The sequence below is a fragment of the Pseudochaenichthys georgianus genome, chromosome 20 (genome assembly GCF_902827115.2).
Source record: "Pseudochaenichthys georgianus chromosome 20, fPseGeo1.2, whole genome shotgun sequence".
NCBI lineage: Eukaryota > Metazoa > Chordata > Actinopteri > Perciformes > Channichthyidae > Pseudochaenichthys > Pseudochaenichthys georgianus.
The window spans coordinates 8,808,065-8,820,626 of record NC_047522.1 but is presented as its reverse complement, the minus strand read 5'-3'; the positions used below and the strand labels follow the sequence as shown (position 1 = coordinate 8,820,626).

General features: G+C 44.2%; 1 protein-coding gene across 1 annotated transcript in view; it reads left to right on the top strand.

Annotated features, from left to right (window-relative positions):
• The window catches only part of LOC117465672 (zinc finger protein 438-like), a 54,039-nt gene extending 42,583 nt beyond the window's left edge, over positions 1 to 11,456 (top strand). Inside the window, 3 exon segments of the mRNA XM_034108634.1 lie at positions 6,852 to 7,512; positions 7,514 to 8,631; positions 8,775 to 11,456. Of these exon segments, the coding sequence (XP_033964525.1) occupies positions 6,880 to 7,512; positions 7,514 to 8,631; positions 8,775 to 9,372 (2,349 nt within the window). The 5' untranslated portion in view covers positions 6,852 to 6,879 and the 3' untranslated portion in view covers positions 9,373 to 11,456.
• Positions 11,457 to 12,562: the final 1,106 nt, after the last annotated feature.

The following is a 12,562-nucleotide window of genomic DNA, read 5'->3' as shown; positions in this document are numbered from 1 at the left end:
CTCTGTTCAATTTTTAGATCTCTTTTGAAAAGTCACACAACTTGCCAGATGACTTTCTTACTTTCTAGATAGAAATGGAGGATAGGCTCTGTTACATGATTGCATATCTCCCCAATTATGAATTTGTCAAAAACCAAAGACCTGTTGAGTGCCTCTTGCAAGTTTTGATGATTTGTTGCTTGTCTTTGTGACCAAAACTCATACTCACCTGGTGGTCAAACTGAATTTCTATTTGGTATTCTCTTGTCCAGCTGGAATGGGAACATGGCTTCGATGTTTAGGGTCATGCTTTTAGAAGGGTGACCAGTGAACACTGTAAATCTGCTGCTTAAACCAGGTTAATTATTTTTCTACACCATGTCAAGATACTGTATGTGTATCCTATATCTAACGGGAAATAATCTACTGGTAAGTAACTAACAAACCAGGACAAATAGTTGTTTTTCCTGTTCCACTCTACATCTACAGTACATCAGACTGAGGTCACCATGTTTTTATCTGCTTTGGCATTGGAACACAAGGTTACCTTGTGTTCCAATGCCAAAGCATGCATCCACCAGTTTCCGCTTTTGCACTTCTGTAGCAATCTTACCAGCATATCGTCATTTCCTGCCTTGTTCCTGTTGGTCACTCAGCAAAATGTACTTGCAGCAACTTCCTGTTATCAGTGACTCTGCACATTTCTGAAACAAAATATTTCACTCTGCCAGTGTTTTTTCACGGATATTAATTCAGCAGCATTTTAAACTGCTATTTTTCTCTCGCACTGAGTGATGGGATAGTAAAAGGTTCCGAAATATCCCTTCTGCACGACGGTTTGATTGTGGGAATTCTCAGCAGTTGATGTTTGTCTTTCCTACATATTCCCAAGCACATCAGTTGTCACCTCCCTCCACTGACAGCCCTCATTCCTCTCCTCTTTCAATTTATTTCTCCTGCAACTCCCTTGCCTTTTTCCACCACTCTTTAGTCCTGTTTGACCTATTCAGAAGGTTCCAAATGTCACGGCAGAGGCAAAGGTCAGGTAAAAGGTTTTATGTTGAGCATGGCTAACACAGTGCTGGCTGCCTGAGGGGGGGGGCGAGCCCGTTAACACTTGAGACCTTGAACACACACGTCTGCACGCACTTGGACACACTGCTGTCACCTCGGCTCCACGCCGACGCCACTCAACTCCGAGCCGGCAGCCATGTCATCTGTGCGCATGTGACTGCGAGTGTCTTATGCTCATTTGGTTCATCTGTGAGCATGGATGATTGAAGACGTTACAGCTTCCCGGGGATGACACATGGCCTTGTTGGACATCGGGTCAAAGGTCATTGGTTTCAGGGGTTTACAGCATCCTGCCTTCAAAGCGCATTGCCTTGTTTTTATTGAGGGTCTAGCCTGTCTGTAGTGACCACTTATTCTGATTTCTTTAAACCTTTGAACATTTCTACCAGCTTAGATACAAAAAGAAGTGATGAGTGAATTCATTTGCTCATTTCTAAGATGCAAGTCGATGAAAGTAAATCATCTGGAGTCTCAGTATTCTCTTAGAGGAACGGCAGGTTAGCGGTGGGATTTCTATATCGATTAATCTACATCCACATGCAGGGCAGAGCAGCGGGATCCTAATTGGAATGGATTTCTCCGTTGCATTGATTTGCTCAGGTGACAGTGGATGACATACTGTGTGTGTGTGTGTGTGTGTGTGTGTGTGTGTGTGTGTGTGTGTGTGTGTGTGTGTGTGTGTGTGTGTGTGTGTGTGTGTGTGTGTGTGTGTGTGTGTGTGTGTGTGTGTGTGTGTGTGTGTGTGTGTGTGTGTGTGTGTGTGTGTGTGTGTGTGTGTGTGTGTGTGTGTGTGTGTGTGTGTGTGTGTGTGTGTGTGTGTGTGTGTGTGTGTGTGTGTGTGTGTGTGTGTGTGTGTGTGTGTGTGTGATACCATATGATGCTGTAATGTTTGTTTTTTGCAAACCTTTCACTGCTGGTTTTCGGGTGAAAAGGCAATAGGAGCAGCTACCAAAAAGTCATTGTGTGTGTTTCTGCGTGGTGTGTGTTCGTTCACCTTTTGTCCGACTCCTTGGCCTTCTCATTCAGCAGAGCTCTGGGATGAAACAAGGACCTCTGCAAACACTGATTTCATTTTCTCCATGACTGCCTTCGCTTCAGACCCTGCTCTCTCTCACACACACACACACACACACACACACACACACACACACACACACACACACACACACACACACACACACACACACACACACACACACACACACACACACACACACACACACACACACACACACACACACACACACACACACACACACACACACACACACACACACACACACACCTACTTCATTCCAGACCCCCTCCATCTCCAGGCTCTATCTCAGAGTCCCAGATGAGCATTGCTCTCACCTACAAGGGAGATAACAAACCTCACACTACTCTGCTCCCCGCTCTGCTTTCCTCAAAACACTTCACATTTGATTTTTTTTTCAAACCAACCACAAGAGAAACTACTTCCCTTTCCCTATTGTGGGAGAAAAATGCAGCCACTGCAGTTTAAACAGTAGCTGGCCATAAGCAAGACAAAACAGAGTCAGATAAAGCAGCAGGGATGCTACCAAAACTCAGCACTCTCCATGTTTTGACATTTCACACAGCACTGCTTTCCCCTCTCAATAAATTGCATTACTGGCGAACAATAAGCAGGTTGTTTTGTTGGTTAGCTCATCAGTTTGGGCTGGACACGTGACTCAGGCCCAGGTTTTGTGACCTGTGTGTGTAGCTTGTGGAGTTCACTTCATACCATTCCATTCCAGGTGGATGCCTGGCCTGTCCCAACACTGCCCTCCTGCTCAACCCTGACCTGTTTCCAGCATAAACAGCAGATCCTCACCTCTCACCCCTGTGGCTTTACCTGATAATCTGTCTCTGTGGATCACCCCCACCGTTGTTTCTTCTTCTCTTTCTCCCTCAGCCTCAAATTCTCCCCGCAAACCAGGTTTTTGCGTCACCCTAGCCCCGACCTCTGACCCCAGTCAGATTAGAGTGGTTGGCGTTTCAAATCCAGCGGCAGATTGAGTAGCATCTGTGACCTCCCTGTGCTTTTCTTCCCTTGCCCCACTGTGTTATACCCTTTAGGAGACACAGGCCCATCAGATCCCAGTACCAATTAGTTAGACACAGGTTTGCAATGGAGGGCACTTTCAGGCAATGAAACAGTAACTCGGTTAATGCTAGTGACCTCTGAGACATGTAGGACAATGTACTATTGATCAATTGCAATGGCTGTGTATTTGAAACCCTTTGCTTCTAAAATAATTACCCCTACATTTTTTAGTATATGAATAATGACTCTAGGTTGAATTATAGCCTTTTGTTTTGTCTCTACCTTTACACACTTTGTCACTGCTGTTCTCCCTGCTGAGTCTGGATCAGATGCATATTTACAGTTCTGGCATTTAAGCATCTGTCGCGCTCTGGCTGTCTTCCAGACAGTTTCTGTCTTTCTTCCGCACCTCACTGTGCACAAAGACCACCTCAGGAGAACAGAGAATGATGACAGTCACTGGTCTATCCACAATTGAAAAAAGGCTTCCCTTCTTCTACTCTCTCCTTTATTTTGTTCCCTTTTTCACGCGATCCTCTCCCATGTGCCTGAACTGAAGAAGGAGAGCTGTTAACATACTGATTATGCAGATAGAGCCACACTGAGAGGCTTCCTAAAAGGGGAAGCAAAGTATGAAAAGAGAGGACTCTCATAGAGAGGAATAATGGAAATTGAAGGTGGAGGGTATCATTTTCAAATTGCAATATTTGGCAGCAGAGACCTGTCATGACCGAAAGAACGAGATTGCGGATACAAGCGGCCGAGATGGGTTTTCTCCGCAGGGTGGCTGGCGTCTCCCTTAGGGATAAGGTGAGAAGTTCAGTCATCCGGGAGGGACACGGAGTTGAACCGCTCCTCCTTCGCATCGAAAGGAGCCAGTTGAGGTGATTCGGGCACCTAGTAAGGATGCCACCTGGGCGCCTCCCTAGGGAGGTGTTCCAGGCACGTCCAGCTGGGAAGAGACCAAGGGGTAGACCCAGGACCAGGTGGAGGGATTATATGTCTTCGCTGGCCTGGGAGCGCCTTGGGATCCCCCAGTCAGAGCTGGTTGATGTCGCCAGGGAAAAGAACGTTTGGGGTTCTCTGCTGGAACTGCTACCCCCGCGACCCGACCACGGAGAAGATGGATGGATGGATGGATGGATGGATGGATGGCAGCCTAGACTAGTGAAGGAGACTTTGTCCATGCCCCATGCTGTATATTAAAGAAAACTGTGTGTTGCCTGAGGCTGTCTTCATCACAGACTCTCGTCTGTTGTATCAGCGTATTTCTAATAGTAGATCTCAGTGTGAGTGCATGTTAAATCAGTTGCTTCAGGGCCTCTGGAAGTCAGTGCTCGGGTCAGAATCAGTGACAGATGCAGTGGAAAGCAGCCTTTTCTTACCCTTTTCCATCTCTCCTATACACATTTGACCATCTAGCAGCTCCATGAGCGATGGGATGCAATGATCACCACTCCATGTCGCTCACATGCTTTGGCTGTAGTAAAAGTATGGTCAAATAGTTCCCAGTAAATATTGATTAGGATTCAATTCTTTTAAAGGCATATTTTAATCATCCAAATGTCCTCCAGATACCTAGTGCCACCAGCATATCAAAGTTAATTCAGTGCAGACATAATGAATACCTACAATATCAGCTGTATTTTGTGTTTATTAGCTAGTATAGCATGCTAGAAGATGATAAATAAATCATATCCTGCCCATCATTATGTTCTGTTGTTGCATATTCCTTCTTCTGTATCTTTCTGTTTCTACTCCCTCCTGCCACATGCTCGTCATGATGGCATCAGTCAATCTGTGCAAACACATCTGTGTACAGAAGCTTGTAGACACAGCAGCGCAAGAGATACGATAGAAACATCAGTTTACATGATCAGATTAGATGTTGGATAACCTTGCTGAAAAAATGTGCCTCGTAATGAGAAAGATTGTTGGGACAGACTATTTCCGTATCTTCTACCTTCTTAGCATAATGAGGATCAAAGTAAAATGGTCTTATTGTGTAGTATCAAATGGTTTGATTTTTGTAGAATGTTTGATGCCCTGAAGAATTAAAGTTATCCGACCCTCCACTTCTATTTATATAATTTTCCAGTTGGAATGCGACAATGGGATATATTAAAGCTGATCTTGTTTTTGTGTGGAGTTACTTGGTGTCAGGTAGCGTCTGCTGGATCATCTGTGACAAAAGGATTATAGGCCTACTGGCTGCGTCTCCAGCTGTTGATACACACCTTTTCCCCCCCTCATGTCCAACTGAAAACTTCCACATGGTAGAATGAATCGCCAAGCTTTGCCTCTACCCCAATCTCCCACTTTTCTATAGCCACATAAAATGTCCAGCAGAACATGCATCCCAGGGTTTTATTCCGCTCGGTGTTCAGCCAAAGTCACGGTCAAACTGGAGTCAACTATCCACACAGAGAAGGAATATCTCCAGTTTTATGGAGTCGTAATGCGGTAGGGGTACTGTATAAATAATCTCTCCGCACTGAAACACATCCAGCTGTTAAACAATATGCCCTTTGCAGTTTTTATTTGATTTCCTTCTTTTTGAATGTATAAAGTGTCTTGCCCAGACTTCTTTGAAAATGAATACAATGTTTTTTTTTATATTGAGACATTCTGTTGTTGAATATTGCCTTTTGTGACACCTCCAGATTGTTGCACTTTATGCTGATCATTATTATTACAGAGTGGAGTTGGAACGCCTGTATCAAACGCTGCTATTGAAAGCGGGGCCTTAATGTGAAATTTAAACCTCAGTCTGTTTACAATTAGGCCCTTTGAAGCACTTCTCTGTAATCTCTCCCTCCTTTTGATATAAAGATTCAGTATTGATATAAATAAAGGGAATGTTGCCTTTGTTTTTAAAGCAATATCTGTGGCTTTTGATTGATGGATGGAAACTACGTACGGTAGATTTATATAATATAGTCTTGTTTAAAACCTCACTATGAGGTTATAGTTTCCCCTTAGACTTCAGCGGTATTTTGTATCAACACAGTCATAATGGCAATCCACAGAGTGGAAAAGCCTCATCCCCGTTGGATAACCATGAAATGTTGTTTGTGAACAAGGGATGATAAAGTAAATTCAGGGCTTTTTTCAGGGGCATCCTCATAGCCTTCGGCCAGGTTGCAGTGCTGGTCAGTGGAGGGGGAGATGAGAGGGGACCCCTCTTCATCTTGTAAAGATCCTGCCGTTGGGCAGCTTTCACGGTCCACTGGCTTATCCTTCCAGGAAGTGAGGGGGGGTATGAGGAGCCCCCCCGCAGAGCCCCAGCATGTACCTTGGCTACATGCTGAGCCGAAATCAAAGGGGGCAGTCTGTCCTTAGCCCGGGGGAGAGTGAGTGTGCTGTGTGTGACCAGGGAGACATGGGTAATAGGACAGCTTGTCACACTTGTGCAGATGCTTGTATTGACGACAGTATGTTTATACAATGTTGGCTTCTCTCCCGTTAGGTTGAACAGCAATGACATCATCAACACACTAAGGCCTTGTGCGGTGAGGTTACATTCTCTCTCATGATCTTGCCATCTTTCAGAAGTAACCTTCTGAATTATTCCTATTTAGTATGTTAGAACAAATACATTTAAAACAGCAATCATACTGTATTCCCATTTGAGCAGTAGCTGTGGAATCTTGAGGTTAGAAGTCAAGGGTTAGAAATGTTTGGAGCAAAAAAGGCTATCTTGTCTCAGAGTTGTATCTAACAACATTCTGTTTCTTTTGTCTTCCAGTTGGTAGCCAGTGAGTCCAGGCCTTCAGATGAAGAGCCTTCAGTTCAGGAGCATCGCCCCTAAGGCCCCGGCCGTGGCGCCCTCCCCCTCCCCTGCGGTCCTGTCCTGCCAGCCTCCCTCTGCCCTCCCTGAGGCTGCCACCGCCACTAGCCCCAAGTCCATCATTGTGCCCACCCAAAACTATGCACTGATGCAAATAGCAGGTCAGGATGGCACTTTTTCTCTGGTGGCACTTCCCCCTTCTGTCTCCTCTCAGACACCACAGCAACAACAGCAGCAAGCTCAAACAAACCCAAAATTGCCCATTCCCAGATACCAGCCAATGAGAAGCAAGGGGACCACAGATAAGGTCAAGTCACCACCACCACTGGCTGCCAGGGCAAAAACGGTCCCCAAGGTTGCGGCCTCAGCACAATCCATGTCAGCTTCCTGTGGGCCAACAGTTATGAAGATAAAGCAACATGAGCAAACAAAGGATATCGTAGTGCCCAAAGAAGAGCCTTCAGAGCAGGTGATTCTGATTGACCCAGCCTCCTCTGATATCTCCGTCACTGCTCTTCTCCCAGACAATGCAGTCCTGTACCCGGGTTCTCAGTTAGAGCGAGCACCAGATTGCTCTGAACGACCTGCTACAACTAGTCTTATTCAGAATCTCCAGTACCCCCCCTACTGCTGTCAAAGGCTCCCCAAGTAAGTCCCTTGAGGAAAGCAAGACTACAATGAGGCTGTGCCAATCTAATTCTGCTGTAGCCCAACCCCAGAGCAGTATCACTGTCCTGTCCTCAGCCATCTTCAGCAAAGCAGTCCAGATAATCCCGTCCCCACCAAAGGGTAAACTGCCCATTCTGCCCTACTCTAAGATGAAGAATACCCTCATCCCAGCTGCCCAGCTCTGCAATCTGTCTCCAGAGAAGAAGGGTTTCTCTAGCCAGACAGGACTCACCAGCCCCGTAGATCCTACATCCAAGACCCTCGAGACATCTGAAGCCTTGGTTCAGAACCAGGTCCCAAACTCCACTCTTCAGCCCAACTCAAAGACCACACTCATGCCTGTGTTGGGATCCCTGCAGAACCCACCTGGTAAGAAGAGGGGGAGGAAGAGAAAGACAATGGAGGACATCTTGGCATTTGAAGCCAGAAAGAAGAGGTCTTTGTCTTTTTTCCGTGGAAGAGTCCCAGAGAAACCGCCAGCAGTTGTTCTAGGCTCTAAACAAAAAGAAGTTGATATTTCAAAGAAGTACCGCAGCATAAGACCCAAGCCCATGTTGGTCATGGAGACAGTTCCCCAACTGGTTAGTTTGCCTACGGTTACTCCAGATGCCCAAGAACAGGAGCTTGTACTCGATCATCAACTCCCTACCACTACAACAACCAAGGCCCTGGACAGTCCTCCCCCAACAGCCCCAGTGACCCTACAACTGAAAGGTGCTTCGCAAACAAGAGTGTTCGTTAGCAGCCGTCCGCTTCACCGTTGCCCTACCTGCAGCCGCTGTTTCCAGTTCAAGCATCACCTCCAGAGCCACATGAACAGTCACACCAACAGCCGGCCCTACGCCTGCCCAGTCTGCCGCAAGGCGTACGCTCACTCTGGAAGCCTGAGCACCCACATGAAGCTTCACCACTCCGAGGTACGCCCACGTCGGTCTCTGTGCTGTGAGTTCTGCGAGAAGTCCTTTGGATATGTCGGGGTTTACTTCAGTCACCTGAGAGAGGTTCACAAGGTGGTACTGACCGTGGAGCCGTCCATCAGCCATCACGAGGATGACCTGTCAGTAGAGGGGTAAGATTAATATTGATTGAGCACTTACGTAATTGTTGCAGGTTTTATGCAGTGATGGCACAATCTATAGTGGCTGAATAAACATATTGATTACCTGACTTCTTTTAAACTGTCGTACTAACGTTTGAAATCGTCTTCCTCAGGGCCAACTCAGAGCCATCAGATGAGCAGGATCGGGAAGACCCTGTGGAGCTGCAGATAAAATGTGGCCGCTGCCAAGCCATCACTCCCACCTTTGCCGACATGAAGATGCATTTGCTGTATGTGCATGGGGAGGAGATCCAGGTTCCACTTCATGATGGTCAACAGCTGCGCGGTGGCCGGGAGGCTGAAAACGAGCTGGTGAAGCACGCTGCCCACTACTGGCGTCAACTCAATGAGAAGCGCAACCTGGTCAAGTGCGGCAGCTGCAACGAGGAGTTTGTCTCCTTCTCCAAACTTAAGAGGCACATCATGTCCCACCACCATGGCCAAGAGGGGGAGGATAGTGTGACCCTCTCTTCACCAGAAGGCGCCGGAGGAAGACTTGGCGTCCTTGCAGCAGGTGCGGTCTTCAACTGCGTGCTTTGCAGCGAGGTGTTGGACACTAAAGACGGAGTTATGGAGCACTGGAGGAGTCGCCACCACTGTGAGCAGCCAGGCCTTCTGTGGGACGCACTGAGCTCCTACTCCGTCCTGGAAGAAGGTGAGGCTGAGGGGGATCTCGACACTCCTGCTCCAAGCCCACACTATCCAGCCTAGTCCTGGATGGGCATGGAGCCCTTTACTGTTACTTCTCACACATACAAAATGTGCTATACAGGGATGGAGAGTTTCTCTTATAACTTTTATCACTAGTTTCATATTTCACCAGTTGGCACATTTGTCTTGGTCCAGGAGCAAAGAAAATATCTTTGTGATACAATTCATAAGGTACATTCTCTCAAGGAAAGATAATCCAATGTTTAAACAATATTGATTTTCATGTTATTTAGATTGCACTGTTTGGTTTTTTGTTTGGAGATGTGTGTCCCGTTGGATTATTTTTTTCTACTTCTTATTTAAATCGTAATAAAAGGGTAATTATAACCTAGCTGACACAGTAATACTGTTAAAGGGTCAACTCACTTAATCTCTATGGTATCTAGCCATTCAGAAATATATATATATGGTTTTATGTGCTCAGATATTTCTATCTCCAAACAAAGAATAATTTACATTTTTTTAATTATAAAACATCTCATTGCAGAAGCTGTGTCCGCGTTAATCTGTGGATTATCCAGAGGAAAATAAGTGTTGTATAGTACTCTGAGTAGCACCAACAAAATCCCATGTATCTACATTTTATAATCTGATACTACCAAATTTGCTATGTTAGATTCCACTATGAGAAAATGTGTTTGGATGCACTGACCCTTTGCAAAATAATAAGAAATGTAAATCTCGTAACAGGGGCACACTATCTAATGTCACAATGGCTGACAATTATCTATTGGCCTTGGGTTATTACTGGTTAAAATAAAACAGTAAGTGTACACAATGCCTAAATGTAATATTGCTCCTGTAACAGGAAAATAATATTTAGTTATGACTTGAACTTTTACAGCCGATTTAAGATCAGTATTAGGGTCCTCTGTCAACCCAGACCCATAAAGGAACACTTTCCTAACCAGCACCCAAGTGACATCCTTGTGGCCTTCTGAAAAAACAATGTTCATGCATAGTAGGGCTTACTGTCAACATGGTCCTCCGTAGGCCAAATTCAACCCCCTGACTTGTAGAGTATTGCCTTTTTGTGTATTCTGTGATATGCCAAGGTCTATTCACACTAGTGATTGTAGAAGTGAGTTTTGCATTCAAGCTTTTTAACCACTAACAGAATATTTTTTGTTGACTTACGCAAAGGAAACCATCAAATTGCCTACCTGTTGTTGCCAGTTCTTGTACACCTGTGAAATTGTGTGCACACAGACTCTATTAGAGTTATTATAAACTGTTGTCAAGTCCAGATAATATGCTATTTTATACTCTAGATTAATACAGAGGTCTTTTAGTATATTTATGCTTGTTGTTGGTCCTTAAAGAACCAGCACTGAGACATTTTGTTATGTTTTTTCTTCTAAGTTTGGGGATGCTTAATGTCTTGTTTTTCTTGGTGGGAGGCCATTACTACATGGCAAGTATCTCTGCTTACTATATCTGTGTTTATCTTTCATATGAAGAAAAAAAAACATCACAGGGTCAAGTGAATGTACCTGAATGTTTTCAGAACCCTACCAAAAGTATATATATATATATATGCGATCCATAGATAGAATATATAGATATATTGAGACAAAATATATATATTTACATAGAGTAACTAGTGAATCAGCTGCTGTGTTCTGTCATATGGAAGGAGGGTAACAAGAGATGAATATATCATTGCCTACTGGCAAGAAAAGCCATGAAGAGTTGTCCTTATGTGTCCGACACAAAACGTGGGACTGTGAATGAAGGGAAAAGCACTGATGTGTCACACTTAGTGGGTCATCTACAGTTTCTGAATGCTGTGTTTGAGTGTTCATCAATGAACTGTCCTTTGTTTTCAAGCCCTCAACACAAACCAGGAAGTGACAGAATTAAGGGTCAGACTCTTATTTCCTCAGTTAGATGAGAACCATACCATGACTGTCAGCACAAGTCGGAATGTGAAAAGCCCCACGTTAGGTTATGTGATGTGTTTGACTCACTAAATATGTTGAGTGTGTCCAAAAAAAAAGACTGAAAGTGTTTGTGCTTGTGACTGTTTGTGTACCTGAAGAATCTGATGTTTGTGAAAATAAAGATGTGCTTTGTTCAAGACATTTCAAGTCTTAGAGGTCCTTGCCAAGTATCCAGTGTCATGCATTTAATGCAATTCAGAACTGTTTACACAAAAAGCATTTCGCCCAGCTAGGATTTATTTGTAAAACGTTTGGTGTCATACAGTTTGTTTCACTTGGGTAAAATGTTGAGCACTGTTAAGATTGCTAACTGCGGCTACAAGCCTTTGAAAGATAACTTCTGAGGTGATGTGTCTACTAGCTCGTATATTATCTATTTTAACTGAGCATGGAAAATAAGAAAATAAATGTAACACTTCCTTTGCCACTCACAATTATTTATTACTTTTAGTTATTCATCTTTTTTTGTACAATATGTCGGCTAAAGGCAGAACAAATGCCCAACACTATTTCTTAACCCATGAAAACATTTTCAATTTGTGTTTTATTTATGATGAATAAGTGCCTGTCAATTGCATCTCAACAGATGAATTAACTAATATTTTCAACCTAAGTAAAAAAAAAGAAATAGCTACATAAATTGACCCTCAAACACACTTAATACCCTGCCGATGTGAATGTCTCGTCTATTGTAGCATAAAGGGCCGATTGAGTGCTGGGCCGAGACAGACAGGAGCATGGGTCACTGTGTATTCATTGGAATTAATTGATAATTCACTCTGACAAGGTGTGTGCATGTGTGCAGGGTCAAGCAAAGTGGGTTAGCTTTTAAGAGCCTTCATATGCCTTACATATGCTCCTCCCCTCCTAACAGCCCTCCCACCAGTCTTCTTTAGCATCAAAACCCTATCAAACGTGAGTGCCAATGTGTTTCTACCTTTTGGTTTTAATGCACACCTCTCTTTTAGTAGCTAGACCACGCAATCCCAACATTTGTTTTGAGATGCAACATGACATTTTTGAAGACTGCAGGTTCAGAGAAAGGTTTCCATGTTCCAAAAAAACCATAAAAACAATGGCTGCCTGCTTTGTGATGGCTTCATATTTAATGAATGAAGATGACATTAGTTCTGATCTCAATTTTCCCTTTGTGTATCTTTTATTCTGCCTGACATGATGGATTTAGAGCAAAAATAAACCACCCTTTTTCTAATCCACTAACATAAATTAAGAGAATGCACTTCCTA